Source organism: Anopheles darlingi, chromosome 3 (assembly GCF_943734745.1).
Source record: "Anopheles darlingi chromosome 3, idAnoDarlMG_H_01, whole genome shotgun sequence".
NCBI lineage: Eukaryota > Metazoa > Arthropoda > Insecta > Diptera > Culicidae > Anopheles > Anopheles darlingi.
In genome coordinates this window covers 58,492,281-58,519,541 of record NC_064875.1, presented here as the reverse complement: position 1 = coordinate 58,519,541, position 27,261 = coordinate 58,492,281, and the positions used below count along the sequence as shown (strand labels likewise).

Here is a 27,261-nt window from a genome sequence, read left to right as displayed (position 1 = left end):
AAGGCCAAATCGCAACTAGCCACACGGTACGTAGCCACGATACTGGCCAGGATTTCATCTAATGATCTTACATATCTTTCTCTCCACACACACCCACAGTTTGCACAATCTGGCAGTAGAGAGTGGACAGGAGTTGAAGAAGATCAGCTTCAAGGATCAGGGCTCTTGGTTGGGCATGAAGACGCGCTCGCGTGATGCAACACTGTCACGCTTCAAAGGTATCAATGTGCAAGATCTAACGTTGCACAACAAGATTGCCATCACGCCCGGAGGCGAAACTTGGCGTGGCCGCTGGCAGAACAACGATATCATTGCCAAGGTGCTGAGTGTGCGCGAGTGTAACGCTCGGATAGCGCGAGATTTCAACGAAGAGTTCCCGAAACTACGTATCTTCTCTCATCCTAACATCCTCCCGGTGATTGGAGCGTGCAATTCGCCTCCCAGCTTGATCGTGATTAGCCAGTACATGCCGCGTGGTTCTCTGTACGATCTGTTGCACGGTGGCTCGGGAATTGTGGTCGATACGGCACAAGCCGTGCGGTTCGCGCTGGACATTGCTCGTGGTATGGCTTACCTTCATTCGCTGGAACGCATCATCCCCGAATACCATTTAAGTAGCTTCCACGTGATGGTAAGTGCTGTCAATCAAGCACTCCGCAAGCCATTAACCTTACTGAAATCTAATCTATCGGTTCCACAGATTGACGATGACTTGACCGCACGCATCAACATGGCGGACGCAAAATTCTCCTTCCAGGAGCGTGGTCGTGTGTACCAGCCGGCCTGGATGAGCCCGGAAACGTTGCAAAAAAAGCGCAGCGATCGTAATTGGGAAGCTTGCGATATGTGGAGCTTTGCCATCTGCATCTGGGAACTGGCCACACGCGAAGTGCCTTTTGCCGAGCTAACACCGATGGAGGCGGGCATGCGTATCGCCACGGAGGGACTCCGTGTGTCGATTCCACCCGGCACGGCACCACATCTATCGAAGCTGATCAAGATCTGTATGAATGAAGATCCGGGCAAACGTCCGACCTTCGACATGATCATACCGATCCTTGATAAAATGAAACGCTAACCAACCGATGCCTTCACAAACGTGTGTTAACCGCTTGCAACGTGCCTTACACCGAGTGGTTAACCGATAGTGCCTTTCGATGAGCGATGGAAGTGCGATTTCATTTTATTTATTGTTGTACTGGTCATTTAAAACCGTTTTCCTTTTGTTGTTCTGTGGCACAAAATACTCCAAATGTGAACACGGTTTTTACAAAACTAATACTGTCCCCACTTAACTCTCTCTGTGTATGTCTTACTTTTCGTTTTCCGATTCCTCAAAACCACCTTCCATCTGTTTTTGATGGTCGGACAAGGGTAGTTATTGAGGTTTAACTTTTATCACCGTCAATGTTGTTACTTATGTGTCTGTGTAGCGGATGATCGCGAGGGAAAGTATTAAAAAGATACAACGTAACACTAGATAGACTACCAGTTAAACTGACCAGTTGACCAGCCAGATTGAGAACCTTCCTTAACCGCAGGCAGCACAAACCGAATCGTCGCGCAAAATGAGTCCGAAATCCCCGATTTCGATGACGAAGTAAGGAGGCGATACTTTTTGACGGGTGTGTCTCGGGCGATTTCGGGTTTTAAACATATTTTACTATAACTATTTCTGTTCGTCATTCGACTGGTTTTATATTCTCACACACTAAACTCTTGGTACGTTGTAGTTACTTGTAGCTCGTATATGTGTATTTTTTTTTTGCGAATAATAAAACCAAAATTAACGAATTTCATTTAGCATTTCTCGTTGTAAAGATGACAGTTACCAAGGTAACCAATCCATGCTGCAGTTTTCTGGATAACTTGATATCTAGTACTTAGTAAGTATTCGCCGCTATATATGCGGTAGATTTGCTTTAAAATGCTGTTCCCTTCACCATAGATTTTTTAAAATTCATTTTCATGTTTTACAATATTTTGTTAAGGACTTTTACGATCTCTTCTCATCCGTTGGCATATTCTCATTACCTACAAGAAAGAATTAATTGTGACGACTTGTGCGAATCCGAATCTTTCCCCCAAAAAAAGGTGAAAACTGTTTACCAACACCCAAAAACCCCCCTCACCACCCCGCTCTCGTTGACCTCTTCGCCCACTCTCCAGTGAATCATCTATATTCCAAGAGTGTGTCCATGACCTGCGGTAACATTTCGCCCTTTATTGCACTTCCTGGTTCCTTGCCAGCAGCTTCGCGCGAGAGCCAAGAGAAAGCATTCTCCACTCTGCGCTCAATACATACACGCGTGCGACTTATGTGCTCCCCAAAGAACGGGGTAAAACACATAAACTCTCGCGTGGTCACGTTACAAGAGCACAGAACATCGAAGCTCATCTTCTCACACACAACGACACAACGGCAACGGCAACGGCTTTGCTTGAGGTCCTCGAAAAGGACGAATGCGAACGGAGAGTACCGAGTCCCGAGTCGCGAGTCCCGAATCCCGAGGCCGGCTCGAGAGCGCCCAGCCCGCCCACGGTACATTGCTCTCGTATGCAGCAGCGCTCGGTGCAGCGGTGCCTGATATGTAAGGCACCGTGGACAGCAGTTGCACCCTTTCCGTGGCCCGGTCATCAGTCGATCTGCTGCTCCCCACCTCTTCGCTTCGCTTCTTTTCGCGGGTGTTCTTCTGTGTGGTGTGTGGGAGCACGGTCCCAGGCCTCGGCGGTTACCAGGTGTGTGAGGAGCAGTGTAAGTTGCGTTAATCTGTTCGGTTCTCTAGGCCCGCACGGAACCGGAAATGCCCGGAAAGTACGAAAGTTAGTGTTCGTGAGTCGCGAGAGATGTGATTAGATAACAGCAGTGGAAGCGTCCGGAATTACGGGTATTTTTTTTTTGTGGAATATTTAGTGCGTTAGTGATTGAGTGTGTTTGTGTGCGTGTACATGTCAGGGAGTAGTGTTGCCCAGTAGTGTTACCAACTTAACTAGTGCAATGAGTGTTCCGTGCGATACAGCACCGGGATCCCGGGCTCACGGATAAATCGTAACCAGCTCACCAGTTGTCGTGGATCGGACCTGCAGCTGCACTGGAACCAGATGGATCATTTGCTGTTCTGTTGCAGCTCGAACAGCTCGGAAAGGTAAGGCAAAGGCTTCAGTGCCTCGGCAGTGCCGGCCCCGTTGACCCCGTTTTCCCGCAGCTCAAAAAGTCATTTCCCGTTTGCACACACACACACACACACGCATACACACCCTGCGGCGACGTTGCACCGGAATGGGCATGATGGCGGCGGAAAATGGGTCAACGATTTCTTTGTTTCTGCCTGCTCTCTCCCCCGTGTTCTCGCCCTGCCTGGTCCTGGTCCTGGCTCGGGAGTCATCGGTGATTGCATTACCGATACACTAATTCCAATCTCCTGTTCGTTCGTTTCGGGCTGCTGCTCTCCATCTTCGTCTTTTGCTGCTGCTGTGGCGGTCGTGATCTGGTCGTCGGTCGGTGCATCGGTAGTTCGGCAGTTGCATCCTCCACGACCCTGCTGGCCACGGTGTCCAGTGTGAGCAGCACGGAAGGAATTTGCGGCGGCGGTGGCGGCGGTGGAGGAGGACGAACGCTTCATGGTCGTAGCCGAAGCAGCTATGGTGGCAGCTGTGGCATCGTGCGGATAGGCGAGGTGTCCTCGACGTGCAGCGTCGGGTCGGCGGATGACACGGTTCCGTCACCGGCGTACATTCACACCGCCACCGAATCCTCGATATCGAGCATTGATGATCTCAGAGCGGAAGGTAAGCCACCTATGGACGGGACGGGATATAACCTACTTTATGTTTGTTGGATTCTGGAGCAAAGTGATGGCAAGCATTTTATATGGATTGTCCAAAGTTTTCGTTCGCCAGGTGAACTCTAGAGGATGACCTTCTGATGCGAGCTTTACGGCCTACATACACTTGTTCTATAATATGGGTCGGAATGTAGTGGTATTCTCATTTATTTTCATTCATTGTGTCGATGTACTTCTGAAATATTTTTGGAACTAGAATTCAAATTTTCCAGAAAATCCTATTCTAGAATATTAGGAACATTTCATGGAATAAACGGAGACTGGGCACTTTACTGCTTCACTTCAATATTTTAAATTGGAGTCTACGAGAGATGATGTTTTCAAAAAATTGCATATGATCTTAAAGATATAAGTCTAAACCACGAAACATGTCGATACTTGAACAACTCGTTCATTAACCTGTTGCTATCCAATTGCTACCATTTTTCAGAATATTTCTGAAGCAGTTTGGAGTGTTTTCGACAATTGTTTGATGTATTTAATTCCTGTTAAACTAGCGCAAAGAACAGAACTGTATATTTGGACGACCATTTAGTAGGTCACTGCGAAGTCTTTCTACAAATCACTATTAACGCAGCACGCCATTGGCCAAATGTTCTGAAAACGGTCTGGCCAAAAAGAGGAATGAAATGCAAATCTTGAGCAATACCTCGAGGGAATCAAACCCATCTAATGGATGGTATCCCATTCGGAATCACCTTAATTGGTGTCATTGTTCGAGCATAATGATATTCAAATGATTCTGGAACACAATCTGGAGCGCAAAGAAAGGAGAAAAGAATGAACCTCTCCCCTTACTCCTCTCCTCTTACTCTTCCACTGATTAACGCAATTAATCATTTAAAAAAGCATATCGTTTCGCATGCCACACTTCAGGCGTAACAAGAGAAGATCTTCACCACATAACAACACCCCATTCGATGATGGGGAAAGAGAGAGAGGGGTGAGGGGGACCAAAAAGGAGGTTAAAAAGGGGGGAACGATAACCCCTTCGCTGGCACCATCACCGGTCATCGCGTGTCTTTAATTGTCTCTCTTACCACTGGCCAGCCGGCCGGGGACCACTGGCAGCGCCTCGCGGAGTCATATGTAGAACGAATATCGAACGCGTCCGAACGCGCTAAAAAGGGCCTCGGGGTACTTATGCGCCCCCATTCCAGCACAGCTCCCACCGGCATCCCATGCTGGCATCACAACCCTTCCCACCTCTCCACCACCTCACCTGATATCTGCCTTGCCGATCTCATGCTCCTCATGTTTCGTTCGTTACACTTACCGTAAGCCGTGCGCTCATCATCGTCGCGTCGCTTTTGGACTTTCTTCCCTCGCCATGTTTTGGCCCGACACGAGCTGCGTCGTCGTGACCAACGAGCGCCGCGGGCTGGAGTTGAGCGGAGTGAGAAGAACCCAATGAGGAGGGGGGTGGGAGGTTCGCATTCTATTCAAGCATTCCCTCCTTTCCTCTCCAATGCCGTGGAGCCGAGAAAACCCGTTAAATCGGTTCCCGATTTTTCCGATCCGATCGATCGAACCGCTGACCCCGCCCGCACCTTCTCGTGCGTTCCTTTTGTCGTTATCAAGATGTCAAAAGTCTCCAGTGTATGCGTGTGTGTGTGTGTGTGCGTTAGGTGTGGGTTTTGCGTATGCTTCCCCTCCCCCCCGTTTACACCAACCTCTACCTTCCGTGCTTGCTTAATTACTGCTCCCGAGTACTCCGTTTTAAACCGTCTTCTTCCAAACGATCCACGAGGTGAGTGTGTATGTGTGTCTGTGTGTATGTATTATGCTCGTTCAAGAGATCAAGAGCAGCAGCATCAGCATGTTCAGCATCCCGCGAGGCCATATAGCCGGTGGGGGTGCCCGCGGACATGCGGAGCGGAGGAGCGTCACACTCGGCCGGAGAAAGGTGCAAAGAGGCGATTAAACGGTGAACGGCAGCGAGCAAACCAACGACAACAACAAAAAAAAAGATACAGCTCTCGGGCGCGCGCGCGCTCGCGCCAAACGCAAACGAGAAGAGCGCAAAGGGCAGCACAGTGGTCAGTGGAGAATCTCTTCGTCTTCCCTGTCCTCCCTGTCCCGCCTTTGCTGCAGCCAAAAAAGAAGATAAAAAAAAAACACATCGCCCCAGAGAGAAGCATCGGGAAGCTGGGAGACTGGAGCACCCCACCGTCTGCCCCCGCCCTTCTGGTTCTGGGGAAGGAGGATACATGGTGGGGCAACGAAAGCACGGTCGAAACGACCGAAAAGACGAACAAACGTACGGCGACGACGACGACGACGACGACGACTACGACGACGATGACGATGCTGAAGACGATCGCGGCACACTAAGGCAACAGTTCGTTCACCTCGCGCGGGGGGAGTTTTGTCGCGAACGAGCACGCGTTAAGCCTCATTACGCAGCTTGCAGAGCGGGCGCAGAACCCCTTCCCCCCGGGGGCGAACGCGCGACACCCAACCGAACCGGTGGTGATCGTTACCATTTACCACCAAAGGGGTTCAATGGCCGCTGGCCGATTTTCCCACGACGGCCACGAATATGCGCATTCTTATCGGGCTGGCCGCCCTCTCCATTCGCCTGCTCTCTTTGCGATCGTCACCCCATCGCACATCAAGATACCCGATTTCTCGGCTTTTTGGAGAAATTGATTTTTCGGGCAAGCAAACCGGACGCCATCGGCAACTAGATGCTGAAGAACGGAAGAAGGTCCTTCGGCCTGACTCAGGACTGCGTTAGGATCGTGGAAACGGGGAGCAGGTGACAATGCTGGATCGTTTGACCAATCTAAAGGCCCCTTTGGATCCCAAGGAGCGTAAATTATGTCATTGCGTGTTTATGATCCAGCAATAGCAGCACCACCTCCAGCGTATGCTATTGCACACACGATGAAAGCCGTAAAGTGAATTCTGCACGTAACGATGACAACGGCATGCTGGGATAATTGGTTCGCGGGATGACGACCGTGATGTACTTCGGGTATGTTGTCAATTAAGGATAGAAAAGATCGTTTAGAACATTACAATGCAAGAAAGGAAGCTGAGATTGAGGCCATTAAGTGTCACTTTGCATTAAGTACTTTTTAGCGTATGGTATTTGCTACTCTTTCTAATAAGCTGAAATTAAAAACAAGTTAAATGTATTACTTTATACCTTAAAACTATTATATTTTTATGAATGAGTAAGAACAAAATTCAAACACGTTTTTATTACACCTAATTCAATTGAAATCGCAACGACTTAGGTAGTTTAATCCGTGATGAATGGCTTCGATTCGATTGTTGATGGTAAACATTTTAAAACATTAACCAGCGCAACAAAATCTAGAATCAAGAAGAGATCAACTGGACGAACAACATGATACCGTTCCGTGTCTCTCAACGGGCAGAGCTGAAACGATCAAACAACACGAGATAAACACGAGATCCGTTGGCCAATATTAATGATGGCGATTATCGGGACCATTCAGAACGACAAATCAATGCGGTTAACTCGTTTTGTCGAGCTTGCCGTGGTCTACTATATCTTTTTTATGTACCCATATATGTGGAACGAGTCACCGAATCCTTATTGATTAGGTAACATTTGCTTTCTAGCTATTGTTGCTAACATTTTACAGATGTCTTCAAAGGGACGTTAACTGATGATGTGCTGTCACCATTAGGACAGACATTCTTAAAGCTAAAACACAGATCGTCTCTTTGAGCGCTTGTTCGTCCATATCCTCGGATATGGATTCTGCCTTTGGCATAACTGCATAAAAAGCGCAAAAAAGTACAGAATATGAATTCCAATCCTCTCTGTCGCGGCTGCTTTGTTCAGGTGTCAGCGTAAGCGATGATCATGCTCCTTGCATTCCATATCATGAGACACCAATTCAGAGTCACTCACACGCTTAATTAACCTTCCAACCCCGACTCGGCATCATCCATCGCTAATCCAATCCACGGGCGACGGGCATACTATCGCAGATTAGACTCTGGTGCCGGCTCCACCCTAATCCAGGAAGCGAACGAACCCGGGGATCATCGCATCATCGCATCATCGAGCCACCGGAGAGCCTAACAACAGAACACGAGGATCGTCTGGCTGGCTGGCTGGCTGGCATGCTGGATGCTGGATGGTCACTGACCTCGCCACTTCTCGCGTCGCGCCGTTCGGGGGTTGCTCAATGCTCGCGCGGTATCCAGTTTCCGTTTGGGCCCGCTGGCGGCCCTTCGCTGGCTGCTTCTCCTCAATCCTTGCCGTTGTGTCCCGCATAAGTGTGCGGGATCGTACTTCGGGCGCGCGCCCGTCCGCTAACATACCGAAGAGGCTGGCCACCATCACCATCAGTTCCAACCGTTTCTTCCTTCCCAGTTTCGTTCTGTTGTTCGCGTTCTCTCTTTCGCTCTGTCTCTCTGTTTGTTTGTACCCATTTATAAGCATCGCGATCCGGCCCGTTTATGCTTCGTGTGTGCGCCCCTTTAACCGACACCATCCTCTCCACTGCCCTGCCTGCCAGGAGAGGAGCGACGGTTGATGGTTTGGCTTTTTGGGAGCACGTCCCAGGTTCCAGGTTGCGTTTTGTCATCGTTCGTTCGTTCGTTCGTTCGTTTGCCAGGCGACCGATCGTTCGGATCGTTCCGATTCCGACGGAAAGGAGGGAAAGGAAGCGCGGTAATCGTGGTGCGAAGTATCGCTGGCTGGTACCGTTGTCTGATGCGAGAAGCTTTCCTCCTCCATCCAACAGATATACGCGACGCACTCGCGACGCAGCATAACACGCCGAAGAACGCGCGAACGAACGCGAACGCTGGTGCCACCGAATGGCCGGGAGAAAAGTTCTCGCAATCGTATGCTGCAGCACCCTCTATACCCTCCACCCGGTGGTTGCATCGTTGCATGCGCATGCTGCACAGCACAACACAGTACAGCATCGCAGAGAGCATTCGACATATTTTACGGCGACCATTTCCTCTCTTTCTTTCTCTCTCTCTCTCTCTCTCTCTCTCTCTCTCTCTCTCTCTCTTTCTTTGTCTTTCTCCCCCAGCTAGCATCCTCCCCGCTTTTATGGTGAGCAACCCTTTCTCCGGTATGCCCCCAAACAGTCTCATAAATCCTCACATCGCGATGCCGCGAAACCCTTATCCGTTCGATTCGCACGTTCGATGACCGCGAGCATCGCTGAGCATCGGCACACAGCTGAGTCTCTCGGAGTCTCTGTTCGGTTGCCATTTTTGCAGCCAAGAAGATCGCACCACACACCACCACTCGAGACACAGAAGACACGCAGGAGCTCTTATGTAGCTTGCGGCCAGCGAGCATCGAGCTTTCGGGTTCGTTGATTTATACATGCTAGCCCCATAGTCCTGCGCTTTATGCAGCTTGTTGCTTGCGTTCGCGTTTGTCGGCTTCGAAGAGCCATTGGTCCATCGGTTACGGAGAGCGCGTTTTACGGTGCAACATTGAACTTGAGCCGCTGCCGCCGCCGCCGCCGTTGTGATGTGTCGCTGGAATGCTGAACGGGGGTCACATGTCACTGCATGTTCCGCATGTGAGCATGAAATCGCTTCACGGGTACGGTTTCGGGCTCTTCGGCGGTTAAGCCATTGTTGGTAGTGATAGGTCTTCTGTTGCTGCTGCTGCTGCTGATTGCTGATTACACCGAAGATTGGTCGTTGTTTCGAATTCATCTTAAAAGGAATTAAGCCAAAGCTAAAGCTACATTCTTGAGATTTCATCAGAGGTAAATGGTTAACGGAAAGATCGCTTATGATTTACTATATTTTTTCAACCAATTTTATTACCCTTTATCGTCTCGAACTAAGACTTAAAAGCAAAAAAATGGTACTACTACGAAACGGTGGGTACGAACGGGGGTACGAAACGGGGGGTACGAGGCTACGGGGGGTACGAAAAATTACTAACACGTTTTTAAAAAGAATAAAGAAAGCTTAAAGAGATCTCAACTAAATGCATACAAGTGTTTTGAACACTTAACTTCGAAATGAGACATTGAGTAAACATTTAATAACGACACTTGTTAATAGAACTGCATTACTTTTTTTATTTACTTCCATTGAAGATCATACAATGTAGTTGTAAGTTTCTTTAATATGCCACTTAGTAATTGTATTTCCTTTTTTAACTAAAAAAAATAATGCAAAAAAGGGAAAGTTTTACTAAAGCTTTTTCGCTCATGTTAAGAGTTTTTCTATACCTGACAGGATCACGGTTCGCTTTACGCAACATTTTCTTGTTACTTCTCTAAAGAATCTCGGTAACCACCGTTCCGTTCCGTTCCGTCACGCACTCAACAGCGCACCATCCTGAAAGATTATCTTACTTAAAGTGTTAAATTCGTCGAAACAATAAACGACTCGGGTCGGGAGTTATGATGCCTCCGCTTCACCAGAAAGATATCAACAATTTCATCCCCCGGGGGGATGCGATAGCGGGTCGAGGGCAATGAATACGCAGAAAGTAACACGCAGGGGGGAAGATGCATAAGCTCCTCGGTGAAAATGCCCGGAGGCATCCGAAAACGAGGATGATCCCGAGATTTAGCATATCTACGCTCAGTAAGGAGCGTGTGTGTGTGTGTGTGAGAGAGAGAGAGAAAGAGAGAGAGGCAGACCATTAAAGCATTTCATTCCACACACGAGGGTGCGCAGAATACGCGCACCAAAGAGGAGGAAAAGATGGAGAACGCCCAACCACCACCACCTAAGCTGATCGACGACGGCGGCAGCGTCGTTCGCGACTCCGAAGAAGTTCTTGCGTGTGAGGGGTTTGGTGTGGAGTGCGGTGCGGTGCGGAGAGTCACCTGGTCACCCACCCCACCGGTCCGTCCTGGGGCCAGGGACTGGATTAAGCGGGTGTTTACTTTCCGATCGTCAGTCGCTTCAGTTTGCGTCAAGATTCTCGCCAGAATGGAGTGAAGCGCTGCTGCAGCGAGTAGCGCGCGTCTCGGTTACGGGACTTACGGGCTGTTTTTCGGGGCGATCGCGATGAGTGACGATCGCTGCGCTGCATAGCAAGTGTGTGTCCCCAACCGCCTGGTGCAGTGTGCAATCGTGGGCAGTGGCGGAATGCAAGAAGAAGATTGTGATAGCATGAAGTATGTGCCAGCAACAAAAGAAAGTGCCATGAGTGTGTTGTTGTGTTGCCGGTTGCCGGTTGCGGTTCCGTTGTAGTTGCTGTTGCTTCTGTCCCCAAAGTGTACCGCCGCGTTCACTACGTTTAGTCAAATTGCTACCGGGTGACGACGGGCCATGGATATCTATTCGCTGGATGGGCCGGCCAGTACCGGGCTGAGCCCAGCGCTGGCCAAGATCGATGACGATCTGGCCGAGGTGAACTTCGACACTGGGTCCGAGTTTAATTTACACTTTTTCGATACACCCGAAGACTCAAACACGCAGAGTGGCTTCAGCGATCACGAGTCCAGCGATCATTCGCCTGCCCGGGACACACCGCCCAGTCCCTCGGTGAATGGCCGGCTCGGTGTAGGGATGGTCACACTCGGAACGCCAAATCGCCCGATCGCGGGACAACGGAGTGACGGTCCGATCCTGGGCCCGGACCGGACGACGATGGTGTCCTCGTCCAGCTACGATGCCATACAGCGCTCGTGTACCGCAGGACGCATGGGTAAGACATCACATCAGCTCTGGATCGCGGGTTTGTGTGTGTTAAGTTAGTGGTTATCCTTGGTTATCATGCTATGTTATCGCCTTGCTTACAATACAAACGCGAATGATCCCCTAGGGCTGCGAATCATCGTTTCCGAATTCTTTAACAATGACAATGAGGATCATTCCAACTATCAGCATCATCAAGTGGTTCGCGTGTCATGATAATGGATAATGTTTAAGATAATCATTAAGATCCGTTTAAATATTATTTCAAACTTGGTTCCTGTCGTGAACATTTTTGTTTCAATTTTTGTAATTCAATTAGATTCAAGTTATTCAGAACACATCGCAAGATGTCCGCTCGTGTGTAATTATCGTATGAAAATTCATTTTCTATAGCGTAGTTATGTGTGTAATGTTTGAAATTGCATATATTAAGTAAAACTGAACGTTTCAGTTACTTACTTGTCTTCAGACAAAACTTTGTCTACATTGCTTGCTTCATGTCTTTTCTGAGCCCTTACTGCATGGGAAAAGTCTGTATGAGTTCTTAAACGTCTCAAGTTATTGAATATCACCTAACCTCCTCCTTTCAATAATCATACATTACACCATCAATAAGATCAAATTGACAATCCGACGACCGAACCAACGGAACGTTGGAGAAATCAGATTCCTGTGCCTTGCCTGTGTCTTAATCTCCTGCGACCTGGCACACCTTTCGAGTGCAATAACGATTGTAGTGTTCCGCGTCATCCTTTCCCATGAGATGGGGAATTAAAATTCGTGGCGTAGAAACTGGGAAAAGCTGGAATAACTCTAAAGCCGAGGTCACAATAGAACCGTGCGTTGTGTCACCTAGCCCGGGAACAGCTGTAGAGTGGAGACACGGGAGTACAATTTATGCACATACATACCCCTCCGGGCCGATCTCGACCGAAAGCCCCGAAAATAAAGGAATAAGAAGGTCAATGGCCTTCCCTGCCGGCGAACGGGAAGGCGTGCAAATAGATCACACGCGTAACACACACCTGGGCACGGTGGGTCGCATAAGAACGATCAGGATTCCTTGGCGAGAGCAGGAGCTCCAGCTCCAATCTATAAACGGGACTTCCTCCTTAAACTAAAGCTTGCGCAACGCGTGCTCGCGACTGCCATTCACTGCATTGTACGGAGCGGATTGGTGTGCATTGGGCCAATCCACGAGTAAACGACGAACTTCCCCCAAACATCGAATGCTCTGTCATTGACCCAATGTCAAGCGAGCACGAAGCGAGGTGGATGAGTCCAGGTCCGACGGTAACCCAACAAATGCTAATTCTCGTGCAGCATCGGCTCCGTAATGCATACGAAATTTGGCGGTCAGTTACCAGTGAAGGCAGGCAGGCAGCAGCAGCGACACTCTCTGTGATAGGAATGTCGTGAAGCCATTAGGTAATCTGGGTTGCCTTGCTACTACTACGGGTTCAGGATGGTTGGCAAGGCAACCCCAACAATCCCTACTCGAAGCGAAGCTAAATAGAGAAACAGACCCGACCAGGTGAATGCGGAACAGTGAAGAAAAAAAAGATGAGCGATAGAGCAGGAGGTTTTTTTTCCTCCTTTCTCCATCGCACGGAACGCCCCGGAGATAGGAACTAACCCCGCAAGCGACACACACAACATACCACCTTCTCACATTCGTCGTCGTCCGATCGATGAGCAGTCCGGCTGAGCATAGGACTCATTAATTATGAGCCCGCGTGCTGTTGATCTGAACACGGTGATATCGCCCGGTGCCTTTCGCCAGAGTGGAGGGATGGCGGGATGAGAATGATGTGTGAGTGAGCACGAAACGCAACCCGCTGATCGATGATTGAGCCGAATGATGAGCTCGAGCTGCTTAACGGGACACACGCCGCCGGCGGCCCGGCGCAACCCAGTGCCTTGCGCCACGGGTGGTGCAGAGAAAATGTGGACACCCGAAAGCCCCAATCGCGAGGCCGAGATTTGGACACATCCGCGAAGCTTTCTAACTGACTCCGCGTATTGGGGAACATGATTGCTCTCATCGATCAGTTTGTTCGATGTTCTGTCTTGTCGATTCCTCTAGTAGTCCGGTTTGCATGATTTCAATCTGCAATTCTCTGGACCAAACGGCGACTGTTGGAACGAAGCTTCTGCAGGGACGACATGTGTTCCGTTCCGTTCCGCGGGATGCGTAGAGAAGGTCAAAAGGTGACCAATCGTTGCCTAGACGGACGTCTTTTTGCTCAATAGTCATTCTGCTCTCTCATCATCATCACTTATTATCATCATCATCATCATCATCATCAGTGTATCAGTTCATCCACCCAACCATCCATCCCGGCTGGTCATTTGTTGTCTTTGCCTGGTCCATAGGAGTCCAGAGTTCAAAGATCTCGGTCCTCCAGGATTGTGAATGACTTTTTATGGTTCGGTTGCGTGCGCGAATCGAGAACACCGGTGGACCTAGAAGATAGGAAGCTAAGCCAAAGCACAGTACCGTTAGGCGGCTTTATGAGCTTTATTAATAACTACAATACGCTAAAAAGCGATTCCCCTCCCTTCATCTTGCCATACAGGAGTGACGTAGAAGGGAGGGAATCGAAGGATAGATGAGTGGCATCGGGGTTTTTGTTGTTACTCCGGGGCCTCGAAAAAAGCCATGATGCGGTTACGCAACTCGCGCTTCCTCACCAGTGATCTTGCAAATACGTTGGATGAGGCCTAGAGGGACACGAGATCATCTCCTTCCGCAGGAGTCAAATGGAATTATACTAAAAATCGTTTAAAACATTCATCTTCAAGCTATGGATCCACAGAAACATAAATAAGGTGGACAACCGGAATGCATCATCAGCTCTACTGCTGCTGCTGCTGCTGCTGCACCTTCAATTCTCAGTTCTCAAGTTCAAACGCTGTCTCAACAGCAGCCACCGTGGAACGCAAGAGAACGGGAACGAACGCAAAGACCCAGAAGACAAGAGCTTCCACCTCGCTAGCGCGTGCCGCGCCTCCTTCAAAACGACTTGACCACCCTCTCCCGGTGGGCCTACCTCAAACCGCACGCCCGGCCATCCCCCTGTCGGAGTCACGAATGCGGAGCAAAACAAAAACGATGGATACGGCGTGCGAGTTCAACGAACTTGCGCCCCATTCTTTGCACCCACCCCAAACGGACCCCCTTTCGACCGCTTCCCCTTTCCCCGTTCCCCTGCCCTTCCGCTCTCAGGTGTGCGTGCGTGTGTTGTTTTAACCGTTTATGGGATTCGAATTGGCGATTGGAAGCATCAGCAGCAGCAGCGAGAACGAACATAAGCGAAGCATAAACGGGAGATGGTAGCGAGATGCGCAGCCAACATAAAAAGATACAGAAAATCGCGGAACACACGCTTTGTCTCTTTCTTCTTCTCCCTGGGTTATGCTGCGGACAAGCGGGACTGACTGATCATGTTGATCAATGGAGTTTCGAAATTGAAATATTTGCAATTGTAAGTGCATCTCTTGAGGAGATGGAGGATCGAGGGTAAAAATAGAAGAAGAACATGCGAAAACAGAACACCAGACACATGCAGCATGAGAGAGTAGCATAGCTCAGCATACCTATCGTTGGTGCTGCTGCGTTCTGAAATCTAGTGGATGCGATCTGTTGCAAAAGCTTTAACCGGTGGAGCCATTCTTCAAAATATGTGTGCTTGTCTGCTAGCAGCATTGCATTGCATTTAGCCATTCATTTTTCTACTTGATAGTTTTCCTTGATAGTTTTTCTCGTACTGGTCAGCAATAATATTTCTACATTCAATAATACGGTTAGTTTTTGTTATACAATTGGTTTATGTTTCGCAGTATAATAAGCAGTAGCACCATTTTATAATCACCAATCCCGAAATCCCGGAATGAAATCCAGTGAACTTAGATGCAATTGGTTAAATGGCGTTTATTTATTCACACTATATCACTACATTACACAGTTTTGATTGATTCTTTGGTCACCTATTTGCAGAGCTCTTATTAGTAAGAATGCTTAGTATTTTAATTTGTAGAGGATACATGTAATTTTTGAAGTAGTTATTAAATTAAGACATTTTGTAATACATTTTCGACCATTTTTTAATCCTCAATAATGTTTCTTCGCTTTTTATTGACGATTTTCCACACAATTGGTACTCAATTTATTAAAAAAATAGTTTTACTATGCATTTTCGGATCAAAAGCTCCACTATAAACGATGCTTATCGATGAAATATTCTACCTCTGGAGGATGCGAATGTGTTTCAGGCCATTGCCTTCCAGCCGATACGAAGGCCACGGTCCGAGAGGCATCTAGATAGGATATGATCCCATTCCCACCAAGGAAACCAGATGCCTGATAAGCCATTTAAGGAAGCATAAGTTACTGAAACAATGACACAGAGCCATAACAGCCCGTTGCTGCGATGCTGCTGTCCCTAGTTATCATCCCCATATGCCCTTTGATCCTGCATCCTTAACCAAGGCCCGGTAAAAACCATCTTGGACTTACACCGCGGTGACATTATCCCGATCCCGAGCTCCTCAGCACGACTCCAATTCGCTTAATATGGAGGAGAAAGGAGCAACGGATTTAAATAGCTCCCGAGAATGGTAATGCGCTGGCGCCCGCCCTCCGGTCGCCTGTCGTCTTATCCGTGGTGGCACCGGGAGAACCATACCAGCGCTTGCCATCGCGGTGTAATCGGCGTCCTCTCGCTGACGCGTCGCTTAGAAATGCGATTAGAAATGCGCAAACCGCTCGAGGAGTGAATACATAATGCAACGAACACTCACCGGACCGATCGATCGATCGATGAAACTTTAATGCACCAACGGTTCCAACTGATCCTTCGTCTCCGAAAAGGCTCCCTTTGGCATAGGGCTAGGTTAGGGACAGACTTGAGAGCCGCCAGCATGTGTGTGTGTTTGTGCGCACTCCTGGCAACTGCGTCATGCGAAATGTATGCAGAGCATCATCACCGTCGATCGATCGCGCGTAGGGTCAATGTTACGCGGTATCCGATTAGCATACGTTGGCCGCACCGTGTAACGCCTAGTAAGCAAGCGATACGAGTGCCGCGGATCCCCGATGGTTTATGGATGGATGCTGCAATGCGATGCGCCATGATTCGCCCCATTATGAAACACTCTGCAAGGGTTACCGCGGGGGGGATTCTGGTTTATTGTTGTTGATAACGGCAACAGAATGCAATTCATTTTCGTTCTCTTTCGCCCTAAATACAGATCACAGCGGAGGAGGAGGAGCGGATGCTAGTTCCGGATCGGCACCAACACCATCGACGACGACGACGGCTACGGTGGCCTCAACGACGACCCCTTCGACGACGACGACACCGAAAACGTTCGTCGCCTGCAAGGTTTGCGGCGATAAGGCATCCGGGTATCACTACGGAGTGACGTCATGCGAGGGCTGCAAGGGTTTCTTCCGGCGCAGCATCCAGAAGCAGATCGAATACCGGTGTCTGCGCGATGGCAAGTGTCTGGTGATACGGCTCAACCGGAACCGGTGCCAGTACTGTCGCTTCAAGAAGTGTCTATCGGTCGGCATGAGCCGTGACTGTAAGTACCCGGGCCCTCCCCTTCTTCTTACCACTAGAAGAACGGCGCTAGTGGCGCCTACTAGCTAGCTAGAGTCCCAAGTGACGCAACAGAACTGGTTCCCAGGGGGTTTATCTCGACGGGCGGGGGCGGGGAAAGACCGGAAAAGCTGGCAAACAGGTTAAAATCCCACGAGAGTGCGAGCACGGAGCACTTTAGCTACCTGGTAATTGGTCAAACTTTCAATTTCCATGTCGACCGGTGCTGGGTTGCAAAGAGGGCAGCAACAGGCAGCAAGAGGAGGAGTAGGAGGGGTTCAGGTTGGTTTTTCTTTCGTCCAAAACAGGCTTCAACGGAGCGTCGTCGTCTGGACGCACGTCTTGTGTCGCTTATTACCTCGCCGCCCTCCCCCTTGTTGTTGTTTCGGTGGCGTTTTGCCAATGGCCGGAAGATTGTAACGGGAATAAAAAGGGGGAACGATGGTCACGGATCTTGACAGCGGCGGTCGTGCTGCGAATCGGTCGTTGGCTGCAACACGCCATCGCTTGGCACGGTTGCAGCGGGAAAAGTGCAATCGAATGCTCGTCGCTATCATCGCCCTTACTGTGGTCAGTGGATCCCTTCGTTGGATTGGTTAATGTCGACCGACAATCCGAGGAAACCATGGATCCCTCGAGCTCTCTTTCTCTCTCTCTATCTCTCTTTCTCCGCCTCTTTTTGCAGTTCATTCGTACGCAAATTGCAAGTAGCCGGGGAATTGACTGGAGTTTTCACGCTCAAGACACGATTTCCGGGTTTGCAAACCCGGGACCGTGGCAGTCCTGGCCATGATTGGTACTTGCGAAAGGGGCAAGCATGAGGTGAAGAAGAACGATTGGACCGAAAAAGGGGTTACCAATTATTGATTTCCACTCGTGGCAGTGGTACCGGAGACCGAACCGAAGAGTGTTCATCAGTCAGCCATCAGTTGAACCAGATCATGCTGGCGAAATTCGTTCAGACGAAACGGCCGACGGTTACAAACCGCTCCATCCTGTGCTGTAATTGTCTGCGGAGGAGCCCCCACAAAGGACCAAGTCACCACCGGAACGGCAGTGAAGGGGGAAGATGGGCTCGCCTCGTTCGTTCTAACTGTATTCTCGAGCCAGACACCGGGCACGTCAGGTACCGTTATGCCGTTGTCTTTGGGTAGAACTCGGCCTTTTTGTTCTGGTTTCTGGTTAATTTGTTCGTGTACTGGTGCGGCACTAGTACGGTGGCGGTGGCATAACAAACATACACAGACACACAAGCGCACGTATGCATTTCATGCTATGCTGCCGGAATTGCGAAGAAGTTGATCCTTGTTGTGATGAGGGGGGCATTGCTTTTAAAGGAAATTTGCCACTAAGTGAGCAGCATTGCAACCGAAGCTGTGGATCTTTGGTCTTTCTTATTCGCTTGCACGATATCATTTGTATTCTGCATTTTTCAAAAAGGAGTTTTTAAAAATTTGCAGCATAAGCTAGCTTCTGCGAAGTAACAAATTACATTAATTTACTTATATAATTTTAATTTCACTTATCCTCTTGATCTACTGTTTTCAATTACTCTCAGAATCTTCAGAATGTACTAGTTTCTTTTATTGGACAATTTGCTGCTGTTGTTCGTCTCTCAATGTTTCATTAGCTATGCTTTCGAATAATTTGAGTTAGTACTGTTTTTAATTTTTCGCCGCTTCCAATTTTTATGTTTTACAGTTTTCACTTGATATGACAATTACTCCCTTGTTCTTGTACATTACATCAATCATTCATATTTTTTACAAATCAATCAAATCTTTTGTTTCTATCCAGATCCATTGAATAGTTGAGTATTTTCACATTTTACCATTCTGGTTCAAAATTAATAAACTTTTGTAATCCTTGCCATGAACTACCATAGAATTTCAACACTTTTTAAACATTAATTAAATTGTTCTACCTTTACTGCTGTTGTACGATGCTCCTTGATGCTTTGAGTTTTTATAGTGTCTCAATTCACTTAAAAAATACTAAACATGCACATGTTGCTAGTTTTCTTTCTACAATTCCACTCATTTCACCTTTGGATCATTTACCTTTCACCCAGCAAAAGGGTAGGTGTTAAATGGTACGCGGCGACGGTACTCCAAGAACGGAAGCACCTCACTCTCCGAAACAATAAACTCGCAAAACCCTCGAAAAGTGCAAAAACCATTTTCCACCAACCGACCAATCAGGCAACAGCATAACAGAGGAAAGCCTTTTACCAGCTTTTATTTCTTCTTTTCTGGCCGCTTGAGTTGACGCCGACGGTACACGACGACAATGGTGGAGTGAAATGGCCGCACCTTGTTTTCTTTTTGCATGTCTTGTTCCATACCACGAAACGATCCCAAAGGTGCGATACGACAACGCTCGGGGTCCGTCGGACGAGTGAAACAGGAAGCCCACGCCAGCCCACGCCAGACCAGAGCTTGGGTTCAGCTCCCGGGGCCAGGTCCATCGTCACGGCGCAATGAACGCTCCGAGCAACCCCAAAAGTCGATCCACCCTCCCGCAGCCCGGGGATGCTGCAGCTGCTGTTGTTGCAGCATCAACCCCGCGGGCCCACGGAGAAAGATTGCTCCGCTGCATTCCCTTTCCGTGGGATTTCCATCTCCCACATCATACGTCACCTCTCATCTCTTGGTATGCTCGGTAAACGTTCGGTTCGGGTTATGTGCGCTGACTCTGAGGATTTTCATGTATGTGTTTGTGTGTGTGTGTGTATGTGGCAAAGAGTGCAGCAGCCACGGCGTCGAGGAGAAAGTTTTCCGACCCCGGACCGGGCCGGGCACTGCAGAATGATGCACCGCGAAGTGCATGTCACGTGCAGTGAGTGTGTTCGCGATGGGCGCTCGTGAGTGCTCACGTGCGTCGTGTGTAATGCAATATACATTCACCTCTTTTCTTATCTCCCACCACTCCCTCTCGATCATACACCCCGGAAGCTGGCCGATAGTACAAATGTACGGTTGTGTTGGTACAAACACAACGCTTCCAGGACCGTGGAGCAGTTCCGTTTTGGGCAAACTGCATTTCCGGAAGCTCACTGTTCCGGTTTTGCTCCGGTCGCTACCCGGCAGTTTCTTTGCCGCTCCCCTCGCTCATCGTGTGGTTGATGCAACACCTTCGCTATGCGCGCTCGCCAGTGCCGACGAATACAACCGCGAATACAAGGCGGAAGGAAAGTGATAGTGCAGCAGCAGCAGCAGCAGCGCAAGTGCAGTAGTGCGGTGCAGCGGCGTGTGTAATGCAGGCGACTGCAGGCGAAATGAAAAGTTTTGCGAACTTTTCCGGCTTGCTCGCTCGGTGGCTCAACCTTTCGCTGCTCTTTCTGTGTGTGTGTGTGCGAGTAAGCGAGGTGGCCACGGGGCCGGGCGCTCGAACCGAACCTTTGGGAAGGGCTGAAGCTTTTTGTGCGGTTTGGTTGGTCGTTGGTCGTTTCGTTTGGGAAGGGAAGTGTCTTGTCTTCTCGGGGGCTTGGTTAGTTGGGTTCAGAGTGGTGTTACTGCACCGTGCAGACGTGTCCGTGTCGGCTGATCGGTTCGCCCAGCAGGGATCGTTTGTGGATAAGCTAGATCGTTTGTCGGCGGCCAGCAGCTCCCCCAAAACGAGCCCTTTCAGTGAGTTGTGACACGCTGGGCGAGCAGCACCAGAGGACAGCCCGCTCCTGTTGCGTTCATTGTTCGTCGTTCTTGCCGTTAAGCCTGTGAGAGTGCCTACAACTCGCAAGGGTGTCCGGTGTTCCCTTTAAACCCGAGTGAAAGTGACAACCGGCTGCAGCAGCTGCTGGCGGTGCTGGAAACAGGACTTTTCGGGACTTTTGTTTTTGTGGACTTGTGGCCGTGGACAAGGACCTCTCGATGAAAGCTAATTGATATGCTCTCGCGCGGAGTGCACACTGATGATGTGGAGTGCGGTTTGACCGAGTTGACCGTGGATTAATGTGAATCGGTTGTGTTTGTTAATGTTTCGCGATTCGAAAACGTGTTCGAACGTTGAAGTGTAACTGGGCAGGACACTCGTATCGTATCCTACAGGTGGTGCAGCCGAATTTTGTGGTGAAATTTTACATTTCTAACGGATTAAGAGTGAGTTTTAGGGTTTTGTTTTGCAACTGGCACGACTATTTTGTTGTTGAAGTCTAACACTATTGACCTGTTGAAATTGACCGGTTTTTATGTTTTTGTTATTTATATCTAATGCTTAAACTCAACAAGGACACACATTTCTGTAGTCTTTAGTTCTAAATTATCCTTCGTGAGTCATTGATAGAATATTGTTTCTTTTAAATTTGTTATTCTACCATCAAATTATCTCTACTCTCTTTCTGAAACTATGCATTTTTGTGATGTTTCCTCCAAAATAATCAAGAGATGCTCTAAATCCTTGGTATGTAGTTTAATGATTTATGCTTTACGACAAAAAATTGTCCTTTTTATTGTGAAATTGTAGATGAGCAGAGATGTTGAAATATTTGTTTAGTTGTTGTTCTTTTTGTGACTTAAGCATTTGGAAAAAGGGAAGCTTGTAACTATGTTTTTATAAAATGCAAGTGTCTATCAATTGAAATTGTGTTTTCACTATAAATCCTCGGCATGATGCAACAGTTTTGCATGTTATGGACCCTAATTTACTGCATATAGCTTTTTTGGTTATATGATCGTTGGATCGCACCCCACGCTAGATCAATATCGGGAATACTTTGTGAAATGTCATTCTACCATCTCTGCCCTCGACTTTTTGCATGCACAACATTTGTGAAACACTGTCTCTTGTGCACGATTAGCAAATCGTTCGAGCATGCAGAAATAGTAAGTGACGATAAGAGAAGATCGCGTGTTGCTGGTGCTCCTTGTAAAAGTCGAGAAAGTCATCTACTAACACGCGCAAGCGAACGGGAAGTAAAAGCTGGCTTCGGAACTTGGCTTTTGTGCAGGCAAAACCGACAAAAGCGCACCCAAGAGCAGCAGGAAGTAGTACTCCCATAGGCCACACGGTCCATAATTTGTGCATTTGTCATCTAACCATAGAAGTCACGCGAAACGCGAACAGCACACGCATCGAGCATAGTTGCACATACCGCGAACCGTACAGAAACCGGTATCGAACCAGGAAGATGGTTGGAAAAACTATGAGAGGGAGAGGAAGATGAGGGTGGCAATTTATCGTAGCATAATTTTGCGCAAAAAAAAACCCCTCACTACCCACCACCCACGCAGGTGGGGCGACCGCGACCAGGTGAAGTAATGTGCTCAACAACAGCAGGGCAACTCACGTTGTGTGTGTGTGTTTGTCTGTGTTGCCATTTCTTTGCGCAATTTATGATCCCTTTACCCTGTCGCACGATCCCCCCTCACCCCCACCAGGCCGTGTTGGAAATGGCGCTAGAGTTCTTTGAACCGTTCCCTTTCTTCATTCCGTCACTTGAGGAGGGGGGTGGCACCGGTCCCCCATATCATGACACCAATTCGTCGAGCCCTTTTCCAGCAAAAAGGGCGCTGAACCAAGCGAGCAGCTGTAGGGTCACTTCCGCGTCTGTGTTTTCGCGTTTGTCAAGTTAGATAAGTAGTGCCTGTTGCACCTTCTCTTCTCGCTTGTTCTGCTCTCACTACCTTACGACGGATGGTGAATGTTCATAGATTTGATTGGAAAGGTCACAGTTTGAGGTGCTCAGGTTGCCCATTCTGCTCCTAAATATTTCCAATTTGTGTTAGTTATTTCTTCTGTCTTTGGTTTTGTTTTTAAGATTTCTTTTAAGAAGGTCATCCGGATCCTTTCAATTAGGAGCTTAACATAAACTAGGTATAGCTTTGATAGGAAAACATCGTAAGCATATCATGTTAACAAATTGTAATTGAATTTTTATGTAAAAAAAGTTTTATAAAAAAATGTTTCATTCTAGGATGAGAACTGTTTTGGTGCCCTGCTCCTTATTTCATCACATTTCCACTCTTAAACCGTTGTCTTTTACAATTTGAAAACAATAAAAATTAGTTAAGGTGCATTTGAGTGATTTTTGATATTTCTAAGCGGTATTTGCTTCATGGTCTACCTGTTTTATCTATGAGCAACGACTGAAGAAACGTTTGTATTCTTGCTCTAGAATTACGAAAAGGTTGCTTTGATAGATCTTGAGATTACGCACTCAAGACAATTATTAACTTTTGCCCGTTTGCGATAATTCCTAGACAAGACGTAGGTTTAGTTTCGCAAAGAGAGCATTAATAAAATGCTATCAACATATTCAATGAAAGTTTTTTGGTGATGTATTTTTACCGTTCTTAATAGCTTCATCCTTTTGCCTTTATTTAGAACCAAGTTGCTTGGTTGGGCAGCACGTTAGTACATTCATTGTAGAATTAAACAATATTGCAACCATCAACTGAGCATTATGCATAATGTAACATGCCGCCCATATATGCCTCAGCACGAGGAAGGAAAGCGGACGACCAATTACCCCCCCTCAAACACCTTATCTGCAGCGAACGGTAATAAATTGTGAACGCCATGCTTAACCACTGCCACCCTAGGCCCCGGGACGCTAAGGCATGAATCACGAAAAGCTCGCCTCCCTCGCATCCCCATGTCATGTCATCCTCCCTTACCCCCTGCGAGGAGAAAGGAAAAGTTCAAATATCAATCCGCATTAGCTCAGAACCGATGCGGAAGTGGGAACAATTTGCATCCCTAGTGGCAGCAGCACCCCTTCCTCCCGGGGGAGGGTTCCAGTTGCACTTTTCCATTACTTTGGTTGGTACACAACCCCTTCTTCCATCCATTTACTACCCCAATACAGAGGCTTTCATTTAAACCGCGCGGCTAACCGTACACACTATTTGCAAAAGGGACTCCAGCATAGCTGGCAAGATGTCGTCAATGGGGCCGTTCCAGGGGCCTATCGGTTGTCCCCGTTCTCTCTTCCTCTCTGGTTATGCTGTTTTTTCCCCTCCCTTTTCTGGTCTGCATTCGAAGGGTGCATAATGTTTGCACTTTCCGTTCCGCGTGATGCGATACGGAGACTTCCAAGCAGCAGCAACAGCAGACCAGGTGTTTCAAGAGGGTTACTGGCGATACTAATGATCCTCTTTACTATTCTCTCTCTCTCTCTCTCTTCCCATTTCACCCGTTAAGCCGTTCGATACGGACGAGTTCCGAAAAAGTCGCGCGAAACCAACGGAACCTGCACGGAGGAAACGATGAACATTTGCGTCAACTCGACGACACCGTCGGTCGGGGGTCAGCTAAGCTGCAGTACGACGAGTGGTGGAAATGGTTCGTCGGCCAGTTCAACCACCGGCTCCAACCTGACAAACTGCACCGAGATCAGCACATCGACCGGCGGTGGTACGGTGACCGTCGGTAGTAGCAATGGGAACAACAATACCATCCTGCCCGATTCACTTACCTTTACGCCACCGGAACTGTCGGTGTACGATATCATCCAGTGTATCGGCCAGGCCCATCGGGGCCACTGTACTTACACGAGTGAGCTAGTGAAGGACCTAAACCGGATATCGCTCATCAACTACAGTGAAAAGCATGACGTAAGTATCGCAACCCGTTTGGTGGTGTTGTGTGTGTTTTTTTCTTAAATATCAAGAACTCCTTTAAACCACCTTCGGCCTTCCTCCGTAGTTCGTACTGCAACCGCTGGGAGCATCGCTGGAGGAGCAGCGCGTTTGGCTGTGGCAACAGTACGCCATGCGGATGACCCCGGCCGTACAGCGGATCGTCGAGTTCGCCAAACGGGTGCCGGGTTTCGGTGAGCTGCTGCAGGACGATCAGCTGATACTGATCAAGCTGGGTTTCTTCGAGGTCTGGCTAACGCACGTCGCCCGTTCGACCACCGATTCGACGCTCACGTTTGACGATGGTGTGTACATTACGCGGCACCAGCTGGAAACGATCTACGATGTAAGTATTCCCCGGATCAATCAATCCGGTTGGCGGACTGGTGTATACTAACTGGACTGGTGTTCGTATTCCTACTCCACACAGCCCGAGTACAGTAGCGCGCTGTTCAACTTTGCCAACGGGTTGAACGGTTGCTGCCTGAGCGATACGGAGATCGGTCTTTATTCGGCCCTCATCCTGCTGTCCGATCGGCCCGGGCTCGTCGAGACGAAACTGATTCTCAAAACGCGCGAATGCATCGCCGAAGCACTACGAGTACAAATAACGCGATCGCGAGCGAATGGCGTTAGCCACGCGCTCCAGATCATGCCCGCGCTAGAGGCTAGGGTGCACGAGCTGCGTATGCTGGGCGAGAAACACTCCGCTCATCTCGAGTGGTTCCGCAAGAACTGGAGCACGATCCGGTTGCCGCCCCTGTTTGCCGAAATCTTCGACGTGCCGAAGTGTGAGGAGGATCTGCAGTGATCCAGCTCCAGAAGTAGAGATAAATCCCAGTGGAAACGAGTGAACGACCATTTTTAGCCAATTCCCTCCCCTTCCCCGCGAGCCAAAACGAACCCCCAGACGGTGGTGCGTCAAAAGCATTTCTCATATCGTGATCGTTAACCATAAACTCTACATGACCTCTTCCTCCGTCAGCAAGACCGCAACCCCAGCAACGTGGGCACATCGCATTGCTCGGAATGTGGGTTTCGTTATCAGCGAACGAAGCAACAATCCTCGAAAAAGGATATACACACATACACATCACTTAACTAATAGCAACATATCATTATCGATGTGAGTTACTCGTTACTCTTATAGCCCAATTCTCTCGCTATCTCTCTCTTTCTCCCCTCAAATACGAGTTAGATAAGCCGGTGGTGTGCCAGTGGCATAGTAGAACCATTTAGCAGAACCCCACAAACCGCACCCCCTAATGCCAGATGGTAAACCAGTTAACCACCTATCACCAGCTGATAGGCCACACGCGTAGTGCTGTTACATAGCTCTCCCCGCTCCAAATATCAATATTCACATTCTCGATGTAGACAAAGTCCGTAGACGTCCCCCCCCCCGCAAGTGAGTGAAACGGGATCCACACGATCCCCTCCTGCAATCGCATGGCTAAATGTTAGGGCAATAAGGGCCATCAAAAACCACAAGTAGCAACCTACTACAAACACAACTATAGAGCAATACGAGGATGGGCTTTAGTAGAATCACGGAATCATATGCTGCCTCCCCCAGCAAAAGGGAGTATGCCAACCAACTAAGAGAGGGAACGAGGATTGAGGTGTGTGCGGCGATTATGCTGCATCGGTATACTGCACTGTATACTATCTCTCTTTCTCGCTATTTGGAGACTATTTTAACATTTAAGTAAACGAACTGGTGCTGCTACCTTGTAGGATTTTACGTTTAAGTAACCGGAACCGGGCCATACCGTGGGGCCACCTGATATCTGCCTCTCTACTGCGAACGATGAACGATGGAGAATGACGAATTGTTGATACTTTTAACTAGTAGCAAAAGACGAAAAGGAAGAGCGCAGAAGGGCGCGCCGTTCGCGTTGAGTAATTTTACTTCTCCTCGACGACGACGACGACGACAATAAACTATATTGGCCCGGCCTAAATTACGGGCGGATGTCGTTTTTAAAGCTCTAGATTCCGTTTTTTTTTCTCTAGATTATACAGATATTAGTTTTTAGCAGAATCGTAGCAGGAGTAGCGAGAAAGGAGTACTTGGCCTATACCTGCGTCTATTTATCTTTGTTGTTTCATACACACCAGCAAGCCCTAAGGTGAGGCGTTCTGATTCCGATCAATCATTGGAGAAGGAAACAAGAATGGGGGGAATGGTTGTTTGGAAGTAGTTTGCCGAAGGCCGCAGAGAGACTACGAACTAAGAAGCTACTGTATATTCTCCAACGCTCCTAATTCGTCGGATATATTTTGTTACGCATATTGTTACGACCTTTTTTTATTTTTATTATTATAAGAGCCAGTGCGAAGCGAGTTTATCGATCAGAAGAAGAAGAAGAAGAAGAATACGTAATACCGGTGGGAAATTCGAAATGGAACAGGTTCCCTTCTCGTGCTCCGCGAATTTGCGTTTGGTCCTACTTCGGGCTAAGAAAACAGGAATTTGAACAGCAAGTGGGGACGAAATTGCCATGCTAGTGACAGAAGGTACGGAATGCCATGGGGGTGGCCATGCTGCCGAGAGATGCTCCCGCGAGATGAATAAAAGCTAAAGTTTTTAGAAATAATCAATCC

The 27,261-nt window shown here is 48.4% G+C and overlaps 2 protein-coding genes across 2 annotated transcripts in view; both read left to right on the top strand.

The window, feature by feature from the left end:
- LOC125957876 (integrin-linked protein kinase) overlaps positions 1-1,794 on the top strand; it is a 2,916-nt gene extending 1,122 nt beyond the window's left edge. Inside the window, exons 3-5 of the mRNA XM_049690893.1 lie at positions 1-26; positions 100-631; positions 701-1,794. The exon at positions 1-26 is cut by the window's left edge and continues 159 nt beyond it. Coding sequence (XP_049546850.1) covers positions 1-26; positions 100-631; positions 701-1,078 — 936 coding nt within the window. The 3' untranslated portion in view covers positions 1,079-1,794. The remainder of the gene's footprint in view (positions 27-99; positions 632-700) is intronic.
- Positions 1,795-3,041: 1,247 nt separating this feature from the next.
- Positions 3,042-27,213, top strand: LOC125957870 (ecdysone-induced protein 78C). Its single transcript, XM_049690888.1, has 6 exons — positions 3,042-3,146; positions 3,515-3,789; positions 16,725-17,060; positions 24,218-24,630; positions 24,722-25,000; positions 25,085-27,213. Exons 1-6 carry the CDS (start codon positions 3,103-3,105, stop codon positions 25,463-25,465), a joined length of 1,728 nt encoding a protein of 575 aa, XP_049546845.1. The 5' UTR covers positions 3,042-3,102; the 3' UTR covers positions 25,466-27,213.
- Positions 27,214-27,261: the final 48 nt, after the last annotated feature.

Excerpts from the sequence above, each read along its gene's own strand:
- LOC125957870 (XM_049690888.1), top strand. The coding sequence starts at position 3,103 with ATGGATCATTTGCTGTTCTGTTGCAGCTCGAACAGCTCGGAAAG. Across the intron at positions 3,790-16,724 it reads TGATGATCTCAGAGCGGAAG|ATCACAGCGGAGGAGGAGGA; the intron begins GTAAGCCACCTA and ends CCCTAAATACAG. Across the intron at positions 25,001-25,084 it reads AGCTGGAAACGATCTACGAT|CCCGAGTACAGTAGCGCGCT; the intron begins GTAAGTATTCCC and ends TACTCCACACAG.